Raw genomic sequence first — 26,568 nt, 5'->3', positions numbered from 1 at the left:
CAGAAAAGGGTACCAGAAAACAAGCAAGGCCAAATGACTTCAGAGAATTAAAAAAAAAAGAAAATTAATCCTTCTTATTTGGAGATGATAGTTGCCTGAAAGATTTGCAGGGCGGAGTTATGAGGTATCTTTATGAAAAATTTAATCCCCTTTGCAAAACAGATTCTTTCCACCTCTCCTCAGGTTTCATCCAGGACAGGAGCACTGTTTGCCAGCCGAACATTTTCATGCTTTGAGACCTTTGAGTAAGTCTTCAGCTAATTTTTCCCCATATGTATCATTCTGGTCTACACCAAAAAATGGTATAAATTAACACTATTAGCATTAAGCCTTTTCAAATAAAAACAGGCAGCCTCCATTTTCAATATTAAATATTACTTCAGAAGGGTAAGAAATGGTGTGTTACCCTACTGAATCCTTCTTTGCCACCAGACTTACAAGAGGTAGACAGTCATGGGATAAAAGAATCCTGAATCAGCACTACTGAAGTGGTCACTGATTTTCCCATACTGTAAGCAAACATTAATCTTCCTTGAATCTCCACAAAAGAGAAAAAATAATGAATTCATAAGGTGGGCAACAAAATCCAATCTGTGTGAGTGTATTTTTACATTAGGACGGGTAATACAACCTCTTTCAAAGAGTAAAAACAATTAAGTTTTTATGTTTCATTAAGAATCGTGCAGGATTTAAAAACTGGAATGCCCACTGTCAAAATTCAGGCTGCTCACAAAACTCAGAAGCCCTGTTTTGAGTTGGAAGAGCATTTTTAAAATGAAATTTTAAAAACCTGTACCTCACGTTCACAACAGTCAATTTCTGAATTCAGCAAGCAGAGAATTGTTCAGCCCAAGTTTGGGAGAGAGACCTACAAAGATTCCTTCCAACCAGAACCACTCAACAGTGCTGTTACTAAAAAATCAGCCATTCCAGAATCAAAAGTGACTGCTGCAAAAAGCAGAGAAAGCAAACCTCAAAAATTCAGGAGTTAGAAAATTAAGCACCCAACTCCACACAGTTCCTAGGACATTTTCAGCTGACAACTGCACAACATACATGAAGATAAGTGTTTTGACAAAAAAGTTCTCTTTCTCCCTTGCAATGTAAAAAAACTTGATATAAAGAAGATACACCACAGTATAGCTGCTTCCATTTCAAAAGGTAATGCTTCTGATGTTACAGCCTTTCTGATAAATAATGCAATAAAAGAGTAACTTAAGCGCTGAAGATTTTAATTATTTTACATCATCCATCATACATTTGTGTTTTTTATGCTATGGTGCAAAAAAAATATAAATGTTAAAATATATCCCTGATTTTAGGGACTTATAAATCTTAGGGAAAGTGAGGGTTAAGCATTAACATAAACTAACTACAGTTTCAAAATGGTTTAGCTGACTAAACACATTAACACACAACAGTTAATTTTTGCAAGAGAAGTTAATTAACTTTTTCAAATCAAACTCTGGACTCTTCAACTTCTTACAGTTGTTCTGGTCCAAGAACTAGTAAGAGCAAAGGTAGCAAATGGCGGAGTTCACCAGAGGAAGCAGCAGTTCATTAAACCTATCACTGCTCTTCATCCCCTTTGCTGCTTCAGGTGAGTCAGGCATAAATTCCATGCAATAAAGGAGTCTCACCCTCATCTCCCTCCTAAACACACACCCAAAGGGAAGACACCCCAGGGCATCCTCCTGTTCACTGCTTCCTCACAAAAGAGCCACTTTTCATTTCAACACCTTCCTGCACTGGATGCATGTACACGAATCTGTAACTGGCTGTATTGCCACCACTGCTGCTGGAATTTCTTCCAAACCACAGGCACTCCTGCTTGTTACACACACACAGCAGCCTAAACACGAGCTAAAGGGTTAAAAATAAAAGGGCTTTTTGAATGGAATGTTCTTCCAGTGCTCCAAAGGAAAGGACCAAGCTGAAAAGTTGTGTTCCTAAAGGAACTTGGTTAAAACTGAACTCAAGGTATTTTTTAGACAGAAACCTCTAACCACGGGCAGTAATCGCCTACTTCACTTCTGTGTGACCAGTCAAAAGAGTCCCTGTTCCACACCAATGACATGGAATAATAATAACAAATTATTACTTATATGTTGTTTCTTGTAAAGGGAGTGGCAGAAGGAAGCAACTTTTTTTTTTTCTTAAATCTATACAACACTGCCCAAAGGATAGAGCCAACCCTCCTTAACAGGATAATGTTTTGGTTTCACTTTTCAACAACCCTGAGTGAAAGAAAGAAAACTAGTCTGCTGAGAGCCGAAAAAATAGAACCATGTATGATTTTGTGTAGCCCTGCAGGGAGCTGGCAGCTGGATTATGCTTGTGGACCCAGTCCAACTCAAGATATTCTATGAACTTTAGCGACCTCGGTTAGCTTTACATGTTGAAAAGCTATTTCCACTGCACCTCGAGATGTTGAGACTCCACATAACTCACGGCCACTGGCTCCAACAGATTATTTAGAAAAAGCTCATTAGCTTTATTTTCCCGCTACCTGAACTGGCACGTGTCACGTTGCATTTTTCTTTCAAGACATCAGAAAATTTCAGTCAAATTACGGGCCATTGCCTCAACGTGCCCAGCTTTCCTACGCAAATTAGTCCAGCAGCTCTCTGAAGAGGAACTTCATTGAAATAAGACACCTCCACGTAATAACAACTGCTGAATAACACAGCCGAGCACCTAATAAAACCCTCAGCTAGCCGCAGGCTGAGCTGCTATTTTAGCCACGGAGTTTTGAAGTCCAGGGGGGCCGTGTCAGGCATGTTCTAAAGGCACAAAAGCAGCCGATCCTCCGGCAGGCGACTCGTCGTGGGGACGAAAGACTGCTCACCTAGAGAACACCAGGGAGAGCAGCGGCGCTTCCTTCTGCCACGAGCAGCGAGCAAGGGCGTCAGCGGGGCCGGTGCCTCCCGACACCGCCAGCCTAAACCACAGCCCGCTGCCGATACAAGACACATAGTTACGTGGGGTTTTGTTGGTTTGGTTTTTTGTTGCCTTTTTTTTTTTTTTTTTATGACAGGAAACACCCGACAAGGGCTGCAGGGCCCGCGACCTCGGCGGTATGTCCTGCTCCCCGCTCTGCCCCCGGTGTACAAACACGCCCCACCCAGCGGAGAAACAGCAAGGGTGACGCTGAGGAACACCTCCTCCTCCTCCTCCTCCCCTCGCCCCCGGCTCCAGAGCTCTCCCTGCCGCTAACGCGGGCGGCCGAGCTGCAGCGGGGAGGGCACGGGAGGAAGAAGACGGGAGCGGGCGGCGGGGAGGGAAGGAGGAGGGCCGGGAAGGAAGGAGGGAAGGCGGGATGCCGCCCCGCCCCGCCGCCGGGCCGCCCAGCAAATGGGGCTCCGCGCAGGGGGCTGCGGCGGAGAGCGGGGGAAGGAGGGAGGGGGAGGAAACAAGGCGGCAGCTCCCCCGCACAATGGCCGCCCGCCCTCCCCCCTTCCTTGCCCGCTTCTCCCCTCCCTTCCCCGCGGCCGGGCTGCCGCATCCCCCGCGCGAACCGGGGCGCGGAGCCCGCCGTACCTGCAGCGTCACCTCCTCGGGTCTCCAGTGCGGGCGCAGCCGGCGCAGGAGCTGCAGGGCGCCCTGGCGATAGCCGGGCCCCTCCCGCTCGCTGACGGTGATGTCCAGCTTGGGCACCTCCGGCGAGCCAGGCGGGACGTGGATGTAGTTGGACATGACAGCGGGCAGGACGCGGCGCGGCACGGGGAGAGGAGAGCAGGCAGCTCCCGCTGATGCTTCCTCCGCGGCGGAGCCGGCAACTGACGGGGAAATTTCCACTTCGGCTACCGATAAAGCGGCTCCACCTCCCCCGGCAACGCGGAGCAGCCTGGGAGAGCGGGCGGAGCCGGGCACAGCCCTGCCCTCCGCCCCCCGGCCGCTCCCCTCACCTGCCCGTCCCCTCAGCATCGCCCTGCCCGCCGCCCGGCCCCGCCGACAGGGAGAGGATTAGCCAAATGTGTCCGGGGCTGCCGTGGGAGAGCACCAGGGCGTCAAGGAATGCGGGCGAGCGGCTGATCCTAATCGGAGTTATCTGCTGCCGTTGATTTTTTTTTTTTTTCTTTTTTTTTAAATCTGCGTCCTGGAACCTCTCCCCGCGTCTCCCCTTTTGTTCGCCGTGGCCCTGCAGGGCGCGCACCTGCTCGGCACCTTGAGCCGCTCCTTCTACAGAGCAGTTACATTCTTTCATATTTTTTCCCCCCCCCTCACTTATTTTATGCTGGAAATCTCGTTGCCTTGAAGTTATTTTCGGGGAAAATAAAATAAAATTTAAAAAAAAAAAATTAAAAAGAGGCCAGGCTACACCACAGCTAGTACCAACCAGGAGAGAAAAAAAAAAAATTCTTTTTTTTTAGAAATATTTTGATGCTCCCCCTAATAGTCCTTCCTCCTTTCACATTCTGTGATCTTTCCACTGAACAAGAAGTCCTTCTGTAAAGACAACTGAATTGAGTTAGACGAATACACAAGGACTGTGTGAACAGAGTAGTGGCCGGGGTCCCCCCTGAAGAGCTGTTACTCTAAAACAGACCCAGGTCAGGGGATCTTTAATCTCAGTATTCTTTTCCCTCTAAACTTCGATTCAGATCAAGTATTTAAAATCTTCAGAGGTAGGAATCTGTCTGTGAGAGTTCAATAAATAAATTTTCCTTCTGCTGTATTTTAAATTAAAATTTAACATCCACAAATTTATGTTATTAGACTAAATTTGTTATTCTACATTAATGGGATTTTTCTATCAAGCATTAAAGGGGAAAGAATATCAGGGTCTGAATCAAATTTCAGATGCCATAAAATTTTACCCATTTCTTCCATTAGCCCGTTTCACTTTTTCTTCTTTGAAAGTAAGGCTATTTTGAAATTCTAAATGCTTTGAAAAATAGATTTCTCTTAACACATTCACCTTCATACACATAGCTTAGCCCTATAAGTCAACATTACCATAGAGGCATGGTATCACTCTACCAGATCAAGCATGTGATTCATAGTGGCCTCTGCTTCTGCTTAGGCAGTTTGGTAGATGATAAACTAAGATTCATTTATAGATTAAGGCCAAAGAGATATTTGGTTGAAATAAAATATCAAAGGTTGAATGCTCCAACTTCCAAATGTTAATTTTAACAAGAACTGGTCTAAACAGAGATTCAATCTTGCTAATGCTGAGAATAATAAATACATCTACCAGAAGGTTGCAGCTATTAACTCTTAGGAGTCTTGTGAATTTGCCCAAGTCTGATTAGATTTTCATAAGTTGTTTGTGAATGTGTTTTTAACATAAAATGGTGTCTTGGTTTGGGACCTAACCTCCAACAAATGGGGAATTTGGAGCAGTTGTGGTGCTTAGATTGTTTGGAATGATGAGAGCTGAACTTTTATATACTAAATATTTACAAAGTACATGAAAGAACCTTGAACACATAGGCAGTAGCACTCTCATCTTTCTGGTTATGGTATAAAGATGTATCCTTTTGGCTTGTCCTCGTGGTGTATTGGGAATTCTTAATTCCTGGGGTTTTAAAACACAAAACCCCCCCCCCTGTTTTTCTTAATTCCTGTTATTTTAATTAATAAAAGTTACAGTTAGCTACTCACCTGGTTTCCTTCCCTTTTTACCTTTGGTTTCCCACAGATATCTGCTGTGTGTCCAAATCAAGCCTCAAAAATATGTTTTCTCTTAATGCTTGATACATTTGCAGGTACACCACACCAAACTCAACTCATTCCAAGGCTGGGAAGAGATGCTCACAACAGGGAACTGAAGAAAATAAGATGTTTTGCTTCTGTCCCAGGCCTGTGCTCTACCAGGCAGCCTATCTGATCTGCTTATCCTCCTTGTCCTGCCATTCTCCTTGCCTTGTCTGCTAATTAGGAGCCAGGTTGTGCCCTTTAATTTATTCCTACACTTTTCACCTTGCCTTTATGTCAGTGCTGGACATTTTATAAATGCTTAAAAAAAAAAAAAGGCATAAAGAGCAACATCAGGATCAGAACCAGTTTTATCTTCCCAGGTGCAGTTCACCTGGCTGCTTTCCAAAGCCAGTAATTCAGTAATTGCTTCAGAAGGGCTCATTGCATAAATGTGACTAGGAATAGGATCCCTTCTGGCCATAATTAATTTTAATAACATTTTGCATAGTAGTGTTTCAAAATGCTTTATATTGTCCTAATCTCACGAATTATTAAAAAAACAACAACAAAAAAAAACCAACAAAACCTGAGCCATCAGAAGTTTTAAACCTGCCATTAGACCAGACAGTGGGCTTGGACATAATTTTCTGACTTCCAGTCCTGCCCTTTGATCTCAGCATTTCTTCAGTGCATTCAAGCATATCATTTGTGTTCATTGTCTCACATGTAATTATTTGTGTCAAGATGAATCACGTCTCTGTACACATGGTATAAAGCTGTAAGTCAGCTCTTATAGATTTATTTATTATATTAATTTTTGAAGTGCCTGGTGGCCTAGCATCCATCCAGCAGCATCCAACAGCATCCTAGCAACAACTCTTGACAAACAAAGTTGATCATTCTGTCATGTTTATTGTATTCTGTAAACAGATTTTGTTTTAATCTTGGGGAAAACGAGCTTGAAATATTTTATTTTATAAAAATCTTGACAGTTTAGAAATTTCTTGAAGATGGATGCTGCTTGGAATGTTGTTGAAATGGTAAAAAGTGCAAGTTTTGTGCAAGTTGCTTAATACAATACTAGGTTATAGGTTTTTCAAGTATATTTTGAAAACTATATGAGACAGAGTAAAAAGCCTCCAGGCTCATTGCAGTTTTACAGCTTGATTTTTCTAGTAGTCTCCCAATTACTGACACTCATTTAACACATTCCACATGATAACCTAGTTCCTGACTCCCTAAGTCCTTTTTCCACCATGGGCGTGGTGTGGTGCATAATGTAACATGGCAGCAGATGTGATTACAGATAAGAGGTTTCCAGCTCCTTCAGCTGTTTAGGGTTTCAGATGGAAATCTCAGAAGTTTCTAGAGGAAGTCTAGACATCTGTGCAAATGGGCTTGGTTACCTCCAAGGCCTCTCCAGATGAATGCCCCAGAGCATTCCTTTCATTCGTTCTGTCTCTCGCTCCAAGTCCATGAACTGCATGTGAATAGTTACCCAAACCAAACAAACCCCTTAACCAGGCCTGTTAATTAAACTCAACACCAGGAAGAGACGAAACCTGATAAAACCTGCCCAAGTCAGTAGGAACGAAGAGATGCTTACACTTAAGCAGGTACTAAATCAAAATGAGCAGCTTAGAAAGGAATTCTGCAGTTTCTCCATTTTCTCCATGCTGTAGGTTTGTTTAGGGCTATTTATAAAACAATATAGCCACTGAGTTAAAAGACAGAAGAAAAAGATCTTCATATTAGTTACACTGCTCAAAAAACACCTGTACAAAAATAGGGATTAAACAAAGCAACACAAAACCGTAATTGTTGGCCACTGCTGTATTCATTTTAAGTAGACAAAGCTGTATTTGAAGAGTAGTTACAAGCTGACTGATCCTTGACTAAACTTGAACTCTACATGTGTCAAATGATTTACCATATCCTGGTGTTTTTCTCAAGGGCAACAAGTACACATATTGCGTAAGTACACAAAAAGTCTACTTCAGCAGATTTAAAATGTCTTGCATTTAAGAATAAATTCACCTGCAACAATACAGGAGGAGGACTTGAATGGCTTTTGTACTTTCTAGAAATTTATGCTTTTCTAACATTTCATTGACTAATCAAACAGCCTCCAACAAGGGAAAGTTATAAACATCAGCAATCGAAAACACAGTTTGTGAGAAAGACAGTATCCAATATGCACTTAAATTCCATGCAAGCTGTAAAAGAAGCCTAGAATACTTTTTCCTCTTTCTAAGGTACTATCAGAATGTCATTGTGTTTCCTCTAGTGAATTCTCTAATCAATTTTACAGTACAAAGGGGGGCAGAGAGGAGATGGCTGAGCTAAATGAAAACAATTAAAAATTGTGTAGGGAATTATCTTGAGGGACTGAGAGCATGGTTATCACATATAAATGACTGCCACTTTACATTCAACCTGAATCAATGAGAAAGCAGAGAGAAACCTTATGGGTTGAGAGCTGGCTGAATGGCAGATCCCAAAGGGTTGTGACCAGCTGGAAGCCTGTAGCTGTGGTGTCCCCAAGGGTCAGTCTTGTTCAACTCATCAGCCACCTGGGTGACCATTTGCTCCATGTGAGGTTGGTGGTGTGGTGGGTAGAGGGAGCCTTTCCTTTAAACATCCACCCCAGCACTGGTATCGGGGTGCCAGGAGGAGTTGTGCTTCCATGCCAATCACTTCTGAGGCAGCTTGAACTCCTTCATAGGTAGCCAAGATCTCCTTCTCTGTGGGAGTGTAGTTGGCTTCAGACTCTCTGCAACTTCGGCTCCAGAATCCCAGTGGTCGGCCTCGAGTCTCCCCAAGCACCTTCTGCCAAAGGCTCCAGGACAGACCATTGTTCCCGGAGCACATTCCTCACCACTGTCCTGACTGGGCTGAGGGCTACTGCCTTGATCTCCTGCTTGATCTGGGCAAAGGCGTGTTGTTGTTCAGGGCCCCAGTGGAAAGCGTTCTTCTTGCAGGTAACCAGGTAGAGAGGGCTCACAATCTGGCTGTATTCTGAAATGTGCATTCTCTAAAAACCTATGGCACCTAGGAAAGCTTGTGTTTCCTTCTTGCTGGTCAGTGGAGACACTGATGTGATCTTATTGATGACCTCAGTGGGAATCTGATGGCATCCATCTTCCCACTTCACCCCCAGGAACTGGATCTCTTGGGCAGGTCCCTTGACTTTGCTCTTCGTGATGGTGAAGCCAGCTTCCAGCAGAATCTGGATGATCTTCTCTCCTTACTCAAACACTTCCATTGCCATGTTCCCCCACACAATGATGTCATCAATGTATTGCAGATCTGAAGCTTCACCTTTCTCCAGTGAATCCAGTTTGTTGATAAAAAAGCTGGGAGGAGTGGCTGATCCACAGCTGAGCTGCCTTTCTGTAAAACCTGGACAGGCTGGACAGCTGGGCACAGAGAAACCCAGCAAAGTTCCACAGGGCCAAATACTGTCCCTGAACCTGGGGAAGAAGATTCCCAGCATTAACACAGGCGAGGACCAGCTGGAAAAGCAGCTCTGCAGAGAAGGACCAAGGAATCCTGGTAGACAAAAGGCTGCCCATAAGCCGGCACTGTGTCCCTGTGGCATTCTGGGGTGCATTGAGAAGACCCAGGAGGTCAAGGGGGCTTTTATCCTCCTTTACTCAGCCTTGGTGAAGCCCCTCTGGAGTGCTGTGACCAGTTCTGGACTCCCCAGGACATGAAAGGGTAGAAAATGCTTGAGACAGTCCAGTGGAGGGCTGTGGAGACGATTAGGGAGTTATAAAGAAAGGCTGGAAGAGCTGGGCCTGTTTAGCCTGGAGAAGAGATGGCTCAGAGGGGACCTTATCAGTGCTTCTTAAAGGCATTTGTCAAAAAGTGCTGGTGCTCTGTGACAGGAAAAGGGGCAACGGGCACAAACAAACACAGGAAGATCCATCTGAATAAAAGGGAAAACTATACTTTGAAGGTGACAGGGCACTGGACAGGCTGCCCGGAGAGACCATGGGGTGTCCTTATCTGGAGATATTCAAAACTCACCTGGACTTGATCCTCTACAACGTGCTCCAGGTGAGAAGAGAGATTGGACCAGAGGATCTCCAGAGGTGCCTTTCAACCCCAACAATTTCATGATTCTGTGAAAGGCAAAGGAGGGTGTCAAAGAGGGGACATGAGAGACAGAAGGGAAAGAGCAGGAAATTGTTTGCAATTCTGTGTTAATAAGAGAAGAAATCACTAAACTGGCTTATGTGTCTTCCTCACAAAAACACCATTCCCTGCAACTTTCTTGGTAGTTTCAAGAAGTCAAGGACTAAAAAACCCAGAAATTATGCAAAAGTTGCACTTCATTCTTGTGCTTATGGCCAGTTCCTTTACATTAAATTGACAGATGACCAGGAAGACTCTGGGGCAACACCACAACATCCTTTTCGAAAGCATTCCAGTTTGTGAGCTGAGGCCCTTGTGTTCAGAAGACTCCAAGCTGGCTGCTCTTTTGGTGCCCCTGTGTGCACTTTTTCTCTAGGTCTTACTTCCAACCTTGTTCATAGCCCATTTCCTACAGAATTAAGGTTCATGTGACCAGATTTTGTGTCTGCCCTCCATTAATGATTTAAGAAGGAGCAACTTCAGAATTTCACTCGGTCATCAAATACCAAAGAGAGTTTTAAATCCTATAATTGGGAATTACTGAACAGGTGGAGCCTACAATCTGTTGGTCATCAACGCAGGCTGCTTTTGAGAGCCCTGCAGATTATTATTATTATTATTATTATTGTTTTCAGGATTATTTCATTTTTCACCTTGGAGATTTTATTTACTCCCAAGGCATTGGTTCTCAGGGGGCTGGCAAAAGAAGTATCGTGGGCACAAGAGAAGAACAGCTCAGAACAGCCTGATATTTAATCATAGGCTGTAAATATCTTTCACACACTTGTCTGTTTGCAACTGTCGCTAAGCATAGAAAATTACTAAATTAGTCAGCTTCATTTATATTTTTCTTAAGGGAGATCTTGGAATATTAGTTAAATTATATTTCAGGTTTAAGGATAATAAGGCTATGTATTCCTCTTGGAAAAGTAAAACAATATTATGATAGAAAGTAAATAAAATATAACAAAATTATAGCAACTATACCAGAGGTAAAGGGCCAAAACTTTGCCCAATTTTCTATCTTCCCTCCCATAGGGCTGTAGAGTTCAACAACCACAGGAAGCACAGAGGACTGCAGAGGAGAATTGCTACCCTGGCTCCTGCAGCTTGGACAACCAGCATTAAGCAACCAGGAGGGTAATCAAGGAGAAAGGTATCAAGAACATTGTGTCTTACTAGGAGTTCCCAGTGCTAGCGTAATTCAGAGCTTAAGTTTTATCAAAACTGGGAGAAAGAGAACTGAAAGTCTCACTGCAGTGTAAGCAAACACATAATCTTTATTGGCTTTCCTAGGTTCTGGTTCTTTCTCCTCTTCCCTTAAAATATTTTGGACTGTGTAGCAGATCCAACTCTGCAGTCTTTGCGCTTGAGATTGTGACACACTGGTAAGGTTTTCGGTTTTTTGAATCCACCAAGCTTTTAACATGTGAAAAGGAAAGAATATTCATTCTGGCTTCCTCCTCCGCCCCAGCCCTCCCCCGCCTTCTTCCTCCCCCACCCCAAAGCACCAGAGGTGTGGAGCCATGCCTCTGATTCTTCCTGGCTCACTGGAATTTTGCATTTCCATGTCAGCTGGGCCTCCCTGCCCGCAATCCTTGAAGGCTGAGGTCCACCCAGAGCGCAGAGAAAATCTTGTGCAAGCAATTGCAGCTGCAGCATTCCGTTTCTTTGCGGTCCCTGGATCTATTGCTTCCATGTTATTCTGATAGTCGAGTTTTTATCTAGATTTTAAGTTTCTAAGTGTTGAGAATTTTTGCTTGGAAAGTACTGTTTTCCCTGGTATTTGTTACAACTGGCTGTGTTTCGAGTATGTCAGGAGCTTAGTCAGCTGTTCCTGCAACTGAGACTTGTTTTTCTTCTTTTTATCCCTTTCATCCAGTGGAAAGTTTCCTGCTGCTCTCCCTGCTGATATTTGATATCCTATCTCCGACTGATGTACATATTTAACTTTTAAAGAACAGCATGTCAGCTAGCTCTGCTAATTAAGGCTCTTTCTGGTTTTTGTATAGTTTGGTTTTCTTTTGTTGTTTTGGTTTTGTTGGTTTTTTTTGGTTTTTTTTTTTGGTTTTCATTGAAAGATTATTTTGGAGGTATTACTTCTCAGAGGAATGACTTTTTCTAATCCAGCACCCTCTTCTTAACAATAATAATTTTCAAAAAACCTCACTTGCTCATGCTTTGTAGCAATGTATTTATTTAATCTTCAGCATTAAAGGAATGCTTAGAGGGAGCAAAGCAGCCAGTCAGCAGCTTTTCTGAATGTCTGCTACAAGTCATTATAATGCAAAAAAGTAGGGAACTGGAGAGATTTGTTTTTAGTTTCTCTAGAAGTGTTTTACATTCTAACAGCATTCCTGATAATCATCTTTCCTCTTCTATTTTTTTTTAACAGGAAATTATCTTTCTGGCCCCACCAGCAACTACTTAAGAGTGAAAAGCAAGAGTGGGAAGCCATTAATATGTAGTTATTGATCGTGTTATCAAAATGTATTACTAAGAGAAAGGCTACAAGCTGTCCACTGATCTTTTTATGATGACTAAATGACAAAAATGCTTCCAAACAATTCAGTGAACACTGAACTCCCTGCTTACATTTACAAGTATTTGTTTCCCACTGGCTTAGGGAACAGGAAGTTCCAAGTGGTAAAAACCCACAAGCACACAAAAGCAGGAATACTGAAGGAATATTAGAAGGGTAGATTGACTAAGGTTGTCACCTCATGGATTAATTGCCCAGATTTATGTATTTATATAAAAACCTTCAGTGCTGTGCAAAGACCCTCACTGGTGGACAAGTGGAATTTGTGAGATAGCAGCTCTGGGACAATCATTTCTAGTTCAATAAATCATTGTCTTCTTTTGCTTTGCTGAGTTGCATAAAGTCATTGGTTCAAGGTCAAATTCTGTGTGACTCTTAAAGTGTCCACAAACCAGCTCTGACAGAGCCTCAATCGGATCCTTTCTTACAAGGCAGCACCACAGTGTGATGAAGGAAGTAGAATAAACCCAGATACCTGAACCTTCAGAATTGACTTTAAAAAACAAAAAAATTGCTTTTAAAATTCCCTTGATAAATCTAAGGTCACCGCTTTCTGGTAGTTCACTTTCTGCTGGTCAGGGATTTACATTTCTTTCACCAAGAAGGAAAACCTTCCTAACATGAAATTTGGTGCCGAAACCTAAACTTCTGGTGAAAACTATTTTCCCTATAATAACATCTCCCATGCTTACTCTTCTATAAAGCAAACTCTTTAATTGTTTCCAGAAATATTCTGGGCTTCTGCTCCTCTCTGGTGTATTTTAATTTGCCCTTTACATCTTTGTGGTGTTTTTCAGCATTCTTTCCTCAGTTAGCTGTTCGAATTTGATCCTCATAATTCACTGGATGTTTTCATAAAAGAAAACAAACAAAAAAAAAGAGCAAGGCTTCTCTTGAATAGAAATGATCACAAATAAGAGGTTTTACCTGGTCAAAAGAGCCTTGCAAAATCTGAATTTTGTATGGGAAGGATCACAGAGTAGAACACAAATACAAGAACAAAGCATATTTTGATGCAGTTTCTGAAACCATAATCAAGATCAGAACAAGGTTAGAAAATGAAATGCAATTAGTGCAGGGTTTGAGGTTTTTGAATACTGTATTGGGAAATAATACAACCTTAATTGGGTGCGGGGGGTGATAGAAAAGCTGCGTGTTAGAGAAGTTCAAGAAGCAGCTGAAATAGGCACAGAAGCAGCCATGGAGAAGCACTGCTCATGTCTATGATCCTCTTTTACAAAACTCCAAAGGAAATTCCAGTTTTACAAGAGGAAAAGGTGTTCTATGTGAACACAAGGTGAGTGAAAGCAGTACAGGCATTTAAAAAGTAAGATAAGCTGTTTCCATAGGTATAGTCTATGGAAACCTTTTCCAAAAACAAATCATTACTTCTATGACCCTTATCAGCAAAACAGGGAACTCATGCAATAAAATTTATGTCCAATGAATTCAGAATAAATTAAAGAAAGGCAATTTTTAGCTGAGATAGGCATATAGAAAATAGTGCTTTAGGCAGTTTAGGTAAAGTTTGTGGCTGAATAATTTTAGAGCTGATAGTAATACACATAGTTATTGCACATACCAAGTTAAGGATAATTAAGATAAGGGTGATTAAATCTCATTCTCACATACTATAAATTAAATTGTCAAAACTCAGGAGGGAATTTCTTCTTCCAAACTTTTTTACTGCACACTGTATATTTTTAGGGAATATTAAAATATGTTCACCTGTTTTTGGAAGCCTCTACTTCTTGGATACAGCTGGTAAGAGAAAAGTGGATCACTGATATCATCTGGCATTAGATTATTTTTGTGTTGGAAAGCCACCAGGCCTGAAAACACACCTCTGCAGAAATTTGCAGTTGAGAACCATATATTGCATTGTGTATATATTCAAAAGGATGCTAAAATATTCATTTAGCCATCTTTAGTATGTTTTAAATTTCCTGGTTTGGTGTTCTGGAAGAATTAGAACCTTTTCCTACATTGAGTATTCAGAACAAGTGCTGCTGCACATTGGCTTGGAGATCTGAGGGAAAAAAACAGTGTCCTGTCACCAAGGCTTTCTGCTGCCTTAATGAGCTCCCCAGCCCTCCAGGGGCTGCTGAGGAAATCCAAGTCACCAGAGGGATAATTCTCAGTGGGGTTTTTTTCACACACAAGCCCAGCTGTGCATCAACTGGTACTGCATGCCTGGAACACACATATATTAGGTTTTAGTTTCTGTACCTCTGGTTTTATAATTGCACTGTGAATGGGCATTACTCTGTTTTTACAAACTTGTCTGGTTCACTGATATGATACACTTGTCAAAAAGGCAGAAGGAATCCCAGGATGTATTAGAAAGGGTATTCACAGCAGGGACTACCTGCAAATCTAGAGATGCACGGGGTAAAGAAGTTGGGGAACTGTAGAACAAACACTGTTGAGACCTCATCTGAACCACCACGTCCAATTCAGGCCTCATACATTAAAAAACAAACCAGAAAAAACGAACCAAGTATGGACAAAGGATAATAGCATAATAAAGTAAATGGAGACTCCCACTCTCTTGTAAGAGAAGCCTGTAGCTTGGCTAGTTCCACCTAATATCAGAAGAGCTGTGTGTGGACAGAACCATTCATCACAAGTTTCTGCACAGATGTATCCTGAAGGCAAAATGTACATTTAGGCTATAAAACAACACTGGTGTGCAAAAAATAAATCCGGCACAAACTGATACTGGAGCTGTAGCTGGAAATTTCTAATCGTGCACAGAGGTCTTAAAACAGACTTCAGATATGAGCAATGGGGACAAGAAATGTCTCAATTAAAAAACAACCGCAACAAAAACAAACCACCACAAAACCACACACATACAGAAAACAAACCAAAACAGACAAACAAACAACAACAAAAACCAAAACAAACAAACAAAAACCCCAACCAAACAACAAGCATAATTAAATCACAGGAATCCTAATCACTCTGTCCTCTCAGACTCTGAATCAAAAATAGCAGGCCTCTTAATGCTGGGTAGTGTAACATCTGTAAAGAATACCAGACATTCCCAGGAATGCTAGAGCTGTACTTTAAATTCAGCATCCCGACATTTTCAGTTGTTGCAATGTGGAATGAGGAGGGTTATGCAGAGAAGCATAACCCGGTGTACAACCAGCCCACCCCCAGTTAAGAGTTTTGATACTTCTGTGCATCTGACCATATGGCTGTAACAGAATTATTCTTTTTCCAGATTACTTTTTAGCTGCACCAGTTTCAACTACCTGATTTTGTTCGTCACAATTTAGATACTGCCAGTTAACAAAGCTGTGAGTAAGGCTTGCATTTTACTACATAACAAAGTCATTTTCAGCGGCTGTGTGAAAAAAAAAAGTCTACCACCAGGAATAGAAAATGAAAATGACACATATCTGGTTTATGAGGTGAAGTTTCCCTTTCCTCTGGGAGCCAGTTCAGTATCACAGAGAGATTTGAAATACAACTTCTCTAACAGCCTGCTCTGATAACACAGCCTCACTTAGAGGCTGGGAAAGATCGGAGCTGCAAAACCTGCATCTGAAAGACTGAGCTGTTGCTTCTCTGCTGCAAGCAGATAACAAAAAGTGTCCATGGAAACCATTTTTATGCTTATCTAACAATCCCTGAGCAAAAAAGCCTTGGAAGATGTGAATTACAAAGGACGGGCAAACATGGCAGGGGGAGTCATCATCCTTTCCACACTTTTTTACTGGTTCCCCACCTTGGTAGCATCGATCCCAAAGATATTTTGCCTCTAAACTCTCTGCCATGCTCTCATCTGTCCAAGGCACCACGCTAAGGATTCCTGGCTCAGAGGAACTTCAGAGTCCATGACAGCTGAACAGACTGTGTGTGTGCATGTCAAACACTTCATAACGTGTCCATGAGAATTCCTACTCATGGATAATAAGCCAGACACTTCGAGCAGATGAGTTTCCCCATGGCCTTAACTCAGCTCTCGGACTGTGAGTGGTCTGACTACAGCAACTATCAACCCCACAGCAGTGGCTCCCTGTAAATTCAAATCCATCTGTAGTACAACTCATCTATTGGGATAGTTCACATGTTGTCTTATCTCAGAGACAGCTAAAAGCCAAAACCAAGCCCTACGTGCACGTGTTTATTAAGCAAGATTGTACATGGCACACATTCAAGAAAAACATTTCAAATGTTATCTGAGACAGTTTGTGCTTTTTTAAACTTGAAAATCAGTGCTATCAAGCTGTTTCCACACACCTGCAAACAAAAACGAGGTTAAAACAATATTGGATCTGTCTTAATTTCAAAACAATCCTCCAAAATTAAGTGAAGGCTGATGAAGTGATTAATCTACTGCTTTGAAGCACTGAAACTTAACGTAGTGCTTTGAGATAATCTCTGGCATAAATGGAAAATCACTGGAAAGGAAAGCCACAGATAAAATAGGAAACTCCACGTAATAGTTAATTCTTTGGATTTGGAATTAGGCTTTCACACAGACCACAGCTATGTTTTGTAACAAATTCTTGGAATGGTTGTCTTTTGCAAACTGATCACGTACATTTCTTCACTGGAGGGTTCAGCACTCACAGCAGTAAGATCAGGAAGCCCAGAAGGTTTTCATACTGCTGAAAAGTCATCTGTAAAATATCTCAAGACTAGTGTGTAAAATTATGACACAAATTTAGTGAACATGTTCAAAATGAAGATGGATGTACTGGAATATTTTTATTCCTCCTTGCCTTTTTCAGACTGCTAAAATTAGCAAAGGATGGTCTGTTCTTAGTCCTTATATTAATAACAGCAAGATAGTGGAGATCTTTCTTACTCCAAGAGCCTAAACTGTAGGATACAGCTCTTACAGGATGGCAGTCACATACTTGTATACGTGAAAACTCTCAGCTGTTGTAGAAAATGATTTTTTTTTTTTAAACTTCTTAAAATATAGTAGTGTGTCTCCTTATTTCGGTTTAATAGTAGTTCGTTTTTAATTTTGGTAGAATTTTCCCAGCTGCTAGGTGCTTCGGTGCTAGGAAGATGCACAGTCATTTTGCAGAATTCTTCTGTCTAATTAAGCAATTTATTTAGCAAGTGTTTCTCAAGCCGTGCTGTTCATTATAATCTTGGCTAAGAAAATCAAAGCAGCATCTCCCTCAGCTGCTATCAAGAAATAATTCCAAGGTGATGATCATAATTCTTCTGTGCATAAAAGCAGGGAGAGGCAGCACAGGCCTGATGAATGAGAATTTTTGTGCTTTGAAGGCAGTCAGAAGACACTGTCCTTGCATGTCAAAAGCCCCATAAATTTCTGTGAACAGGGTCAAATGCAGCACTGAAGACAGCTCTGCCTGGAATGAATTAAGACACTCAAAGAACAAGCACCGATGACAGGTTTCTCCTTTAGCCAGCTTTTAGTGGACAGGGGTTTTTACTTGAGAATGAAAATAGTAAGTAGTTTTGAGTTTGTTCAAATGGCTAATAATCAAGAAAGTGAACTGGATTAATTCCCATTGGATAATAAGTAATGATCAGTACCAAGACCATCTATCTTCTTTCCACTGTACATAGTTCAGTTGTATGAATCCACAGCGATATATAAATTAAAGGTTTTCAAAAGGTTTGTGGGGTTATCCTGCAGCTCCTGAACTTTCCTCTTCATCTGTGAATGGATTATTTCCTTCTGACCTCAGGTGGGAACACATTCAGGAATAAAGACAGGTTTAAAATAATTATTTGCTTTGTTGGAACTATTCATCTTCTTCCATTAATCCATCAGCCATAGATAAGAGGACTCAGAATTCAGATCCTGAGCCTCTTCAGTCTCGTTTGGCTCGGCACAACACAAACCCCTCTGTATCATGTTTTGACAACAAATAGATATCACTGTGTAGACACAAGCTTGAATTTCACTCTTGTAAGAAGCTGGATGTGAGGCATTACACGCTTCTAAAACCAAAACTCAGCAGTTTGCTTTGTTAATGAGTTTTATGTTTTATATAATTAATATTTTGACATTTAATAACTCACATCACCATGTCCATTTCAAACGGAACACATGAAGCAAAAGCATCACGTGGTTATTCAGAACTGCACTCACTGCATGTTTTAGAATACAAAGATTCATTGTTTTGATTATAATCCAATATAATGTCTTTAATGCACCAGAGAATAACTGGCATATCTTGTGAAGTATCTTGAAGACTATTCTAAAGATAGTTTATGCAGTGACTACACCTAAATAATCTCCTTGGCAGCACAGACTGACCTGTGGAGCAGCACTTACGTGCTCTTGCTGCCTGTGCCTGTGTTGTTGATGAGACAGGGACAATGGCTTTAATAAGCATTAAAATACTTCAAAATTGCAGGATCATCCCCTTTGATCGTGACAGCGATTTCAATATATAAATATATACGTTCATTAATATGTCCATGGTTTGGTGTGGGACCTGAGTAAACAATCTATTTATCACATTGAGGCAGGAAAAAGGAAAATACCAACATAACATAACATAACATAACATAACATAACATAACATAACATAACCAGCAAATATAACATTTTAATAACTGTGGAAGTGTAATACATATCACTGACACAATTAAATATCTCATTTGTCTTGACTCTTAAAAGGAAAAAAGGCAGAAATTCTGAAAGTGTCACTGAAAGACTGGGGTTTTTTAATGCTATAAATACTGCTGCTGACAACTACATTTAATTAAATTATTTACTAGGTATTGACTAATTAACTAGGACATTGTACATGGGAAGGACTCTGAGTAGCTATTATTATTCTGCTGCTTGTAGCTCAATATCTTTGCTGGAGCATGTGCACATGGGTTTTGGTTCAGTCTCTCTGAACTGATATCCCAATTATGCCACTGCCACTCATAAAAAGCACCATGTCATGTGCAACCTTATTTCCCTCACAGAACTGTGAGAAAGGATATCAAATTACTGGCTGAGAAACGTGGCATCAGATCCAGTTGTTTGATTCCCCCTGTAGGCAATTGCATTCATTCCTGTGTTAGTGAATATTTATTTTATCCAACTTCTTTCAAGTCTAGAAGGAAACTGACACCTTCAGACAGCAACAGTATAATGAAACAGAATTATAATTATTATCATTTCAGAGGCTCTCTAGTTTTTACAAACTGCTTGATATGGACCAAACCCCAAACTGCTGAAGTCCACAGAAGATTGACATGAGTAGACTGTTGGCAAGGTGTCACATTCAGAAGAATACAAAGTGTTGAGATCTCATTTCCAAAGGAAATAATTTCATTTGATATACAGGAAACAAGTGTACATAAAAAAAAAAAAACCCAGAAATATAATTCTAGGACTATGAAATATGGCTTTTATTTTTATCCTCTTTAATGTAAGCCTTGAGAATAATTCTTTGTTTCTTTTTTTCCTTAACACATGACCAGGTTTTATTCAATTCACTAGATCTTCATGGGAATATTTCTTTGAACATTATTGGAATTAGAGTTCATTGGATAAGCTTTTTTTAATACATATTATAAGACATTTAAAAGACACACAGATGTGAAATTAGGCAATTTAGTGGTAGAATTGGCAGCGTTAGAGAGTCAAAATGAAGTACACGTTCCAAATTTGAATTGGTCCTGCTCAGGCTTTTACCCTTCCCTTACCACACTGTTATACTAGAGATTCTTATGGTAGCAGGGTTTTGTTCCAGTAGACAGGGACAGACATTAATATACTCTAATCTTGTGTTTAAACAGTCTAACTTCAGTGAGCTCCTCCAGTGTAAATCAGAAGCCACATTAAGGAGGCCCTGTTCATAAGGAACCCCATCTCCTCATTTCAGGGAGACATTTTCACCTTGCTGACTTTATTGAGAGAGGATTTCACTCCATCTTTCAATCTAATGAGAGGGATTAGGCTTGCAATGTCCATCAGACGCTTACAGGTAATTATAAACAGAAGTGACTGGGATTTTGCCCTTATCCCAGGATTTCCCCACCCAAATCCTTGCAGTGGACACACAGCACGGCACATATAGAGCAGAAGGAAGTTTGGGGTTTTTTTCTGGGATGCAGAGGTTCTTTACTAAGGATCCATGAGTCTGGATCCTATGAGCATTGTTAAAAATATTTTTGGATTGGTGTCCATCAGATTTAAGCCAGATTGATTTGAAATGTGTGGTTAGTCTTACAGAGAAATGGCAGGGATTTTTCCAGAAACCAGAATCTGACACTGCAATTTCCTGTGTTGATAATAGCTGAAAGATTCCTGTTTCAAAGACTACTTAAGACAGTAACTGCAGCAGAAATGGAGCCAGTGGACCAGAGAGAAAAAGCATTTTTTTCTGTGTTTCAACGAACTAAAACCCCTCCAAAAAGTTTTTTCATTTATGTGTAAAACCAACTCAAGACTAAAGCATTTTTCCCCGTGGATAAGAGACAGCCCACCACATCCCAGGTCCTGCTGTAACCTGAGGAAAACCTGGATCACCACCTTCTAATTTGTATCTTGAAGGGTGGTAAACCAATATAATTGAAACCTACCCTGATGTGATGGGTCAGCAGACTGAAGTTACAAGGAAAACCTTATCTTTGAAGTATCAATTTCCAAACTAAGGGCTCAACATGCGTTTTCTACTTAAAACTGAAAAAAGGACACATGGATCATTACATTTAAGTGGCAAAATCACCCACAAAAAACTCTCCTGTTTTTCTGACACTCACTGTTCCCCACAAGATGCCTTTAATGTTGTAATTAGCAATATTCTGGGTTGTTTAGTTGAGTTACAGTACCATTTAATACATAACAATACCTGCTCAAGTAAGATAATGCTGTTCTTCAAATAGTAGCTGGAACAGGACTTCTATTGTCATGACTTACTAAATAAAACATCACTTCTAAGAGACCTCAGCAAGAAATAATCTAGATACTGAAATGCAAAGTCAGATATCACATCTCTTTTTTTTTTTCTTTGTTATGAAAATACACCTTTTAGTATTTTCTGTGGAGTTCTGGTATGCATATTATTGAGCATGTACGTACTACAGCTTTAGTCTCCAGTATATCCATTACATTTGCCTAAAAAGGATGGAAATTTAATGCTATTTTGGAAACATCAAGTAGTTTATACATTCTAGGGGTCTGAGTATACTTTCAGCTAGGTCCCTGCTACCTTTCACAAGTCCCTGCTGGCCCTAAAGAACTGGAATGCTATTGGTAGGAAATGTGGGAAGTGACATGCTAATTTATGAAAAGACAGGTTTCATTTTGCCAGTATGGAAAATCCTCAGCCCCAAGGTAGGTCTAATACACCAAGCAGGTTTCTTGATGCATTAAATGATATCTAATTCATCTTTCCCAAAGACCAGGTTGGAACTGGCTCTCCAAAATAGGTGTTTTCTGAACGACTAGAATCTTTCATTGAAAAAGCTGGACCCTCAGAAATCTTTCAAGACAGAAATATGCATTGCATTAATCCCTGCATTTCACAATCCCAGAGAACGGGAGACGTTCACTAGGCAACATTTGTGAAGCTAGTCAGCAAAAGCAGCAAATAAACAGAAGCTTTGTCAGAAACAAGTAACACACGACGAAGTTTACTTTTGTGTTGTTTTTACTTGTTTGAAGTCCAGAATTTATTTTACATTCCCTCAATCTTGGGCTCTAAAACAGTGCACCAGAAATGAAAAAACACCGAACAATGCTGTAATCTAACACGGACAACAGGGAATGTTGGGGGGGGGGTTTGCAGTCCCATCTGCTGGTAGTTTTTTACTCTGACAGGAAAGCGAAGAATGGTTGTGTTCGCAAGCAGTGCAGTGGATCAATGGCCCCATTTTTAGGATGAGGACTCACCATGCACACCACACACAGTTCTGGTGGGTTACTTAATCCCGGCTTAACTTGCTGCCGAGGCCCAAATGCCCTGAAACACCTACACGGTGTATTTGATGCACTGCTATCTTACACTTTTCAGTTCGTGCGCTGTGTAACTGCCTGAATACGTGGGCCAAAACAACATCTCAGCCGGCGAGATCAGGAGATTCCGCTCAAAAAGTTCATTTCTGGTCTAAACTAAACCCTTAATGGCAGGGTAGTAGCATGTCTGCTGCTTCCGATTTCCTTCCTGGGACTTTGCTCTTCACAGCCGTCCTGCTGTCGGCGTTTAGGAATTTTTTTGTTGTTGTTGTTCCTTTTGTTTCTTTCTCACGTGGAATTTCGTCCCATCCGTCGCTAAGAAACCGCAAGGATCGATATTTAAGAGAGACAAAAGGAGTTTTGCGGCGGGAAGGGCGCGGCTGGCTGGGGGGTTTCTCTTGGAAGAGCAGGGACAGCGGGAGATTCGGGATAGGGAGAAGGGGTTGGGTGCAGCTCCCCTCGGCATGCCCAGGGGAGACAGGCTGTGCTGGCTGCGCATGGAGATTTCCATGTCCTGCTGCCTTCTTCTGCCGCGAGTGAAGCTCTTCTTGTGGGAGCGGCCCTTGCACTGAAACCTTATTAACACCTCATCTCACTAAAAATATGTCCCTTTCACCATCTTCTCGGGCACCTCAGGGAAAACCCCGGGCGCTTTCCCCCGTCCAGGGGAGCCTTTCCCGGCCGCGTTCGGGAGCCACGGGCCACTGCCCACCGTTCCATTGCCACGTGTCCGGCTTTTTGCTACACGCACCCCCTGCCTATACCGGGACACCCCGCGGCTCCTGCCGCAGCTGCCGAGTTCCTACTACTTCTCGCTTGCTGCCCCGGGGTGAGCCCGCCCTGCCATTCCGGCCGCTGCCCCGCAACTCCTGCTCAGCCCACTCCCGCTATCCAGCGCCTCCGCCATTAGCAAATGCCGGGGAGGCGGCCGAGCCCGCCCCGCAGCGCCCCCTGCAGGCGCGGGGGAATCACCGAGCCTGGCAGCGCCCCTGCCGGCTGCGCCCGGAACTGCACCCAAGGGGAGGAGACTTCATTGAGGTTTCTGCTCGTTTGTTGGGGTTTTGGGGGGGTTTTAACTCCTTTCCTTTCCTTCTGCTTTAGAAGCTCTCTTTGTACAGCTTAAGAAAAGGAGCTTGCTTTTAAAAAGAATTGGAACCCCCGTCTCGGGGATGCTCCATCTCTACAGCACGGGGCACAGCCAGCTGGAGCCAGGCGGGGCTCAGAAGGACTGGGCCTGTTTAGTGCGGCTGGCAGTGGGATAACGCTGCTCCTAAACCTCATTCCCAAAGCCGTGAGGCTGGAAGACACTTGGAGAGGTATCAGAAGCTGCAGCTGGTATCCATGGGGTGCTGGTACACCGTTCCCAAGTGGGAATTTTGGCTTCTTGGGAATGGGGTTTTTACAGGAAATGGCACCAGTGTTTAGGGTTTAAATGTCAGTGTTTAAAATACCTGAACCTGAACAAAGTCTCTAAAATGATGCTCCCAGCATGGATCAGCTTTTGGATCCAGGTCTGGCTGTGGCCCCACCTGCCCTGATCCAACCTGGTGGGGCTGAAAACCCCTGGCATTTTTCTTTAGGGTTGTGGAATTTTTTGCTGCCAGGCTCCCCTTGCACGGGCGTTGTTGTTGTTCCTTTGCCTTGTTACACATACACGTACTAGCAAAAAAATCCGTTATACCTTTTCCCATGTCTTTTTGCCTGAAAGCCCCTTAATTTCAAAGTTATAGTAATTCAGAGGGAAGGGGGTCATATTCTCCATTCCAAGGGAGGTTCCCACTTTCCTTGGCAGATACTTGTCTTTTGAATCAAGATGACTGTGTTAGGAGTAGCCTCAGAATCACAGAAACATTGAGATTGAAAAAGACCTCCAAGATTGAGTCAAACCTTTGACCAATCACCACCTTGTCAACTAGACTAGAGAACTGAGTGCCACATCCAGTCATTTCTTGAACACCTACAGGGATGGGGACTCCATCACCTCCCTGAGGAGCCCATTCCAATGCTTGACAACCCTTTCCATGAAGAAATTCTTGATGGCCAACCTGAACCTCCCTGGGCATAGTTTGTGGCCATTTCCTCTTGTCCAGTCTCTGGTTCCCTGGGAGCAGAGCCCAACCCTCACCTGGCTGCCCCCTCCTGCCAGGGAGTTGTGGGGAGTGAGAAGGTCCCCCCCGAGCCTCTTTTTCTCCAGATTTAAACACCCGCAGCTCACTCAGCTGGTCCTCATCAGACTTGTGCTCCAGACCCTTCCCAAGCTGATTCCTTCTCTGGGCACACCCCAGCCCCTCAATGTCTTTCTTGTCCTGAGGGGCCCAAAACTGAATGCCAGGTTTATGGTGAGGCCTCCCCATTGGCAGGTACAGGGGGACAATCACTGCTCTGGTCCAGCTGGCCACACTATTCCTGATCCAGGTCAGGATGCCATTGGCCTCTTGCCCACGTGGGCACAGCTGGCTCATGTTCAGCTGCTGGCAGCCAGCACCCCCAGGTCCCTTCCTGTTGTCTCATCACAGTATTCCATCTAAACACGGATGGATGAGTTAAAAACCAAGCATTTAGCCCGTTTATAATTTACTTGGATATGATGAATATTAGCAACAGTATGGATTGTTCCAAGGGTAACTTCCAAACAAGCCCCAGGGACGAAAGTGCTGTGTTGGGGGGACTAACTGCAGGCAGCCCGAGGACAGCCAGCCAAAGATCCTCTTTACCTTAATTCCCTACACCACCCACTGCTGCATTTCACTCATATGGTTCGTTTGGAGTATCACGTTCCAGCCCATAACATTATTTAGTCTTTTTGTAAGATTAGAAAGAAGGGAAAAATAATCCCAGCAGATCTACTATTTGGCCCAACACCTGGCGAGTGCTTAACCAAAACACAAGGGTTCTTTTATGTTCCTGCTCCTGACCACATCGGCAGCACCACCCATATCCCACAGGATCTCGTACAAGCCGGTTCCATAACCCCACCTGTAGGACCGCACCTGATCCAACTCCTGGCCCCGCTCCTTTGCTTTTTGCCAAGCTCCCGCAGCGCTATTGCCTAAACAAAGAGCTTTTTCAGGCCTCAGAAAGTTACAACCTGGCCGCAAGAACCACATCAAATCCTATTTCTGATAACTAAATTCCATTTAATCTATCCATAATCCTTCAAATACTGCAAATGTTTGTCTTTCGATTAAGAAAACAAAGCCAAACCCACGGGGAGGGGGTGAGGGTGTTGAATTTAAACCTTTTACATGACGCTCCCACCGAGTGTCCGGGCATGCACGCGTGCTCCAGGCTCCCTTTCAACCGGTATTCATGGGAGCAAGTCCTTCCTGGGGAAAGCAGAGCATCCCGAGGGCGCAGCAGCGGGCACGGTGCGGGATGCGATCCCGCCCCATCCCACCGCGGCCGGGACAGCAGCCCCCGGGCATCGATGACTCGGCGCTCAGGCTGCCCTGGGCAGCGCCCACCGCGGAGCCCATCGAGGAATAGGCACTCGACTTTCGGCGGCGGCGTTCCGAGGCCGCGGGCGCCATCTTGGAGGCTGGCAGGGGCGATAACGGGAGGTTTGCTAAAAGCCGGGTTTAGGGTCCGGACCCGGGCAGGGACAGCTCCAAATGCCCGCACAGGCTGCGGGTGATCTGCGGGGGGGGGACCTGGGAGTCCTGGTGGGTGACAGGTTGACCGTGAGACAGCAGCGTGTCCTGGCAGCCGGGAAGACCGCTGGGATGCATCGGGAAGTGTGTCCAGCAGGTCGGGGGAGGTGATCCTGCCCCTCTGCCCGGCCCCGGTGAGGCCACGCCTGGAGTGCCCAGCCCAGTTCCGAGCTCCTCGGGGCAAGAATACGAGGAGCTGCTGGAGGGCGTCCTGCGGAGGGGAATAAAGATGATGAGAGGTCTGGAGCATCGCTAATGAGAAAGGACTGTGGGAGCCGGGCCTGTTTATTCTGGAGAAGATCTAGAGGGGATCTCATTAGTGCATATAAATATCTCAAATCGGTGCCGAGAGGACGATGCCAGACTTTCCAGTGGTGCCCAGCTACAGAACAAGGAGCAATGGCCACGAAGTAAAACACAAGGAGTTTAATCCCAACGTGAGGAAGCACTCCTTTACCCTGAAGGTGGCAGAGCCCTGGAACAGCTGCCCAGGGAGGGCGTGCAGTCTCTCCCTCTGGAGAAAGCCCAAATCCCCCTGAACACGTTTCTATATCACCTGCCTCGGCAGGGAAACCGGCCCAGGCGATCCCCAGCGGTCCCTCCCATGACAATTCCCGGCTCCCGCGGCTCCTGTCCCGCTCCCCGCCGGCCGAGGGCGGGGCGGCGGCGGGAGCCCCGCGCAT

At 43.3% G+C, this 26,568-nt stretch overlaps 2 protein-coding genes across 2 annotated transcripts in view; both read right to left on the bottom strand.

Moving 5' to 3' along the window:
* The window catches only part of ETNK1 (ethanolamine kinase 1), a 30,257-nt gene extending 26,412 nt beyond the window's left edge, over nucleotides 1-3,845 (bottom strand). The window contains exon 1 of the mRNA XM_066184384.1: nucleotides 3,541-3,845. Coding sequence (XP_066040481.1) covers nucleotides 3,541-3,696 — 156 coding nt within the window. The 5' untranslated portion in view covers nucleotides 3,697-3,845. The remainder of the gene's footprint in view (nucleotides 1-3,540) is intronic.
* Nucleotides 3,846-7,505: 3,660 nt separating this feature from the next.
* LOC136290355 (uncharacterized) lies at nucleotides 7,506-26,568 on the bottom strand. The gene is made up of 4 exons (XM_066184699.1): nucleotides 26,446-26,568; nucleotides 25,474-26,096; nucleotides 9,679-9,773; nucleotides 7,506-9,119 (listed from the first exon to the last, which is right to left on the bottom strand). Exons 1-4 carry the CDS (start codon nucleotides 26,566-26,568, stop codon nucleotides 8,797-8,799), a joined length of 1,164 nt encoding a protein of 387 aa, XP_066040796.1. The 3' UTR covers nucleotides 7,506-8,796.

The sequence above is a fragment of the Chamaea fasciata genome, unplaced genomic scaffold, assembly GCF_029207755.1.
Source record: "Chamaea fasciata isolate MVZ Bird 193981 ecotype frontalis unplaced genomic scaffold, bChaFas1.0.hap1 SCAF_5, whole genome shotgun sequence".
Classification (NCBI taxonomy): domain Eukaryota; kingdom Metazoa; phylum Chordata; class Aves; order Passeriformes; family Sylviidae; genus Chamaea; species Chamaea fasciata.
Note: the sequence above shows the minus strand (reverse complement) of the source record. Positions and strands in the feature narration are given on the sequence as shown.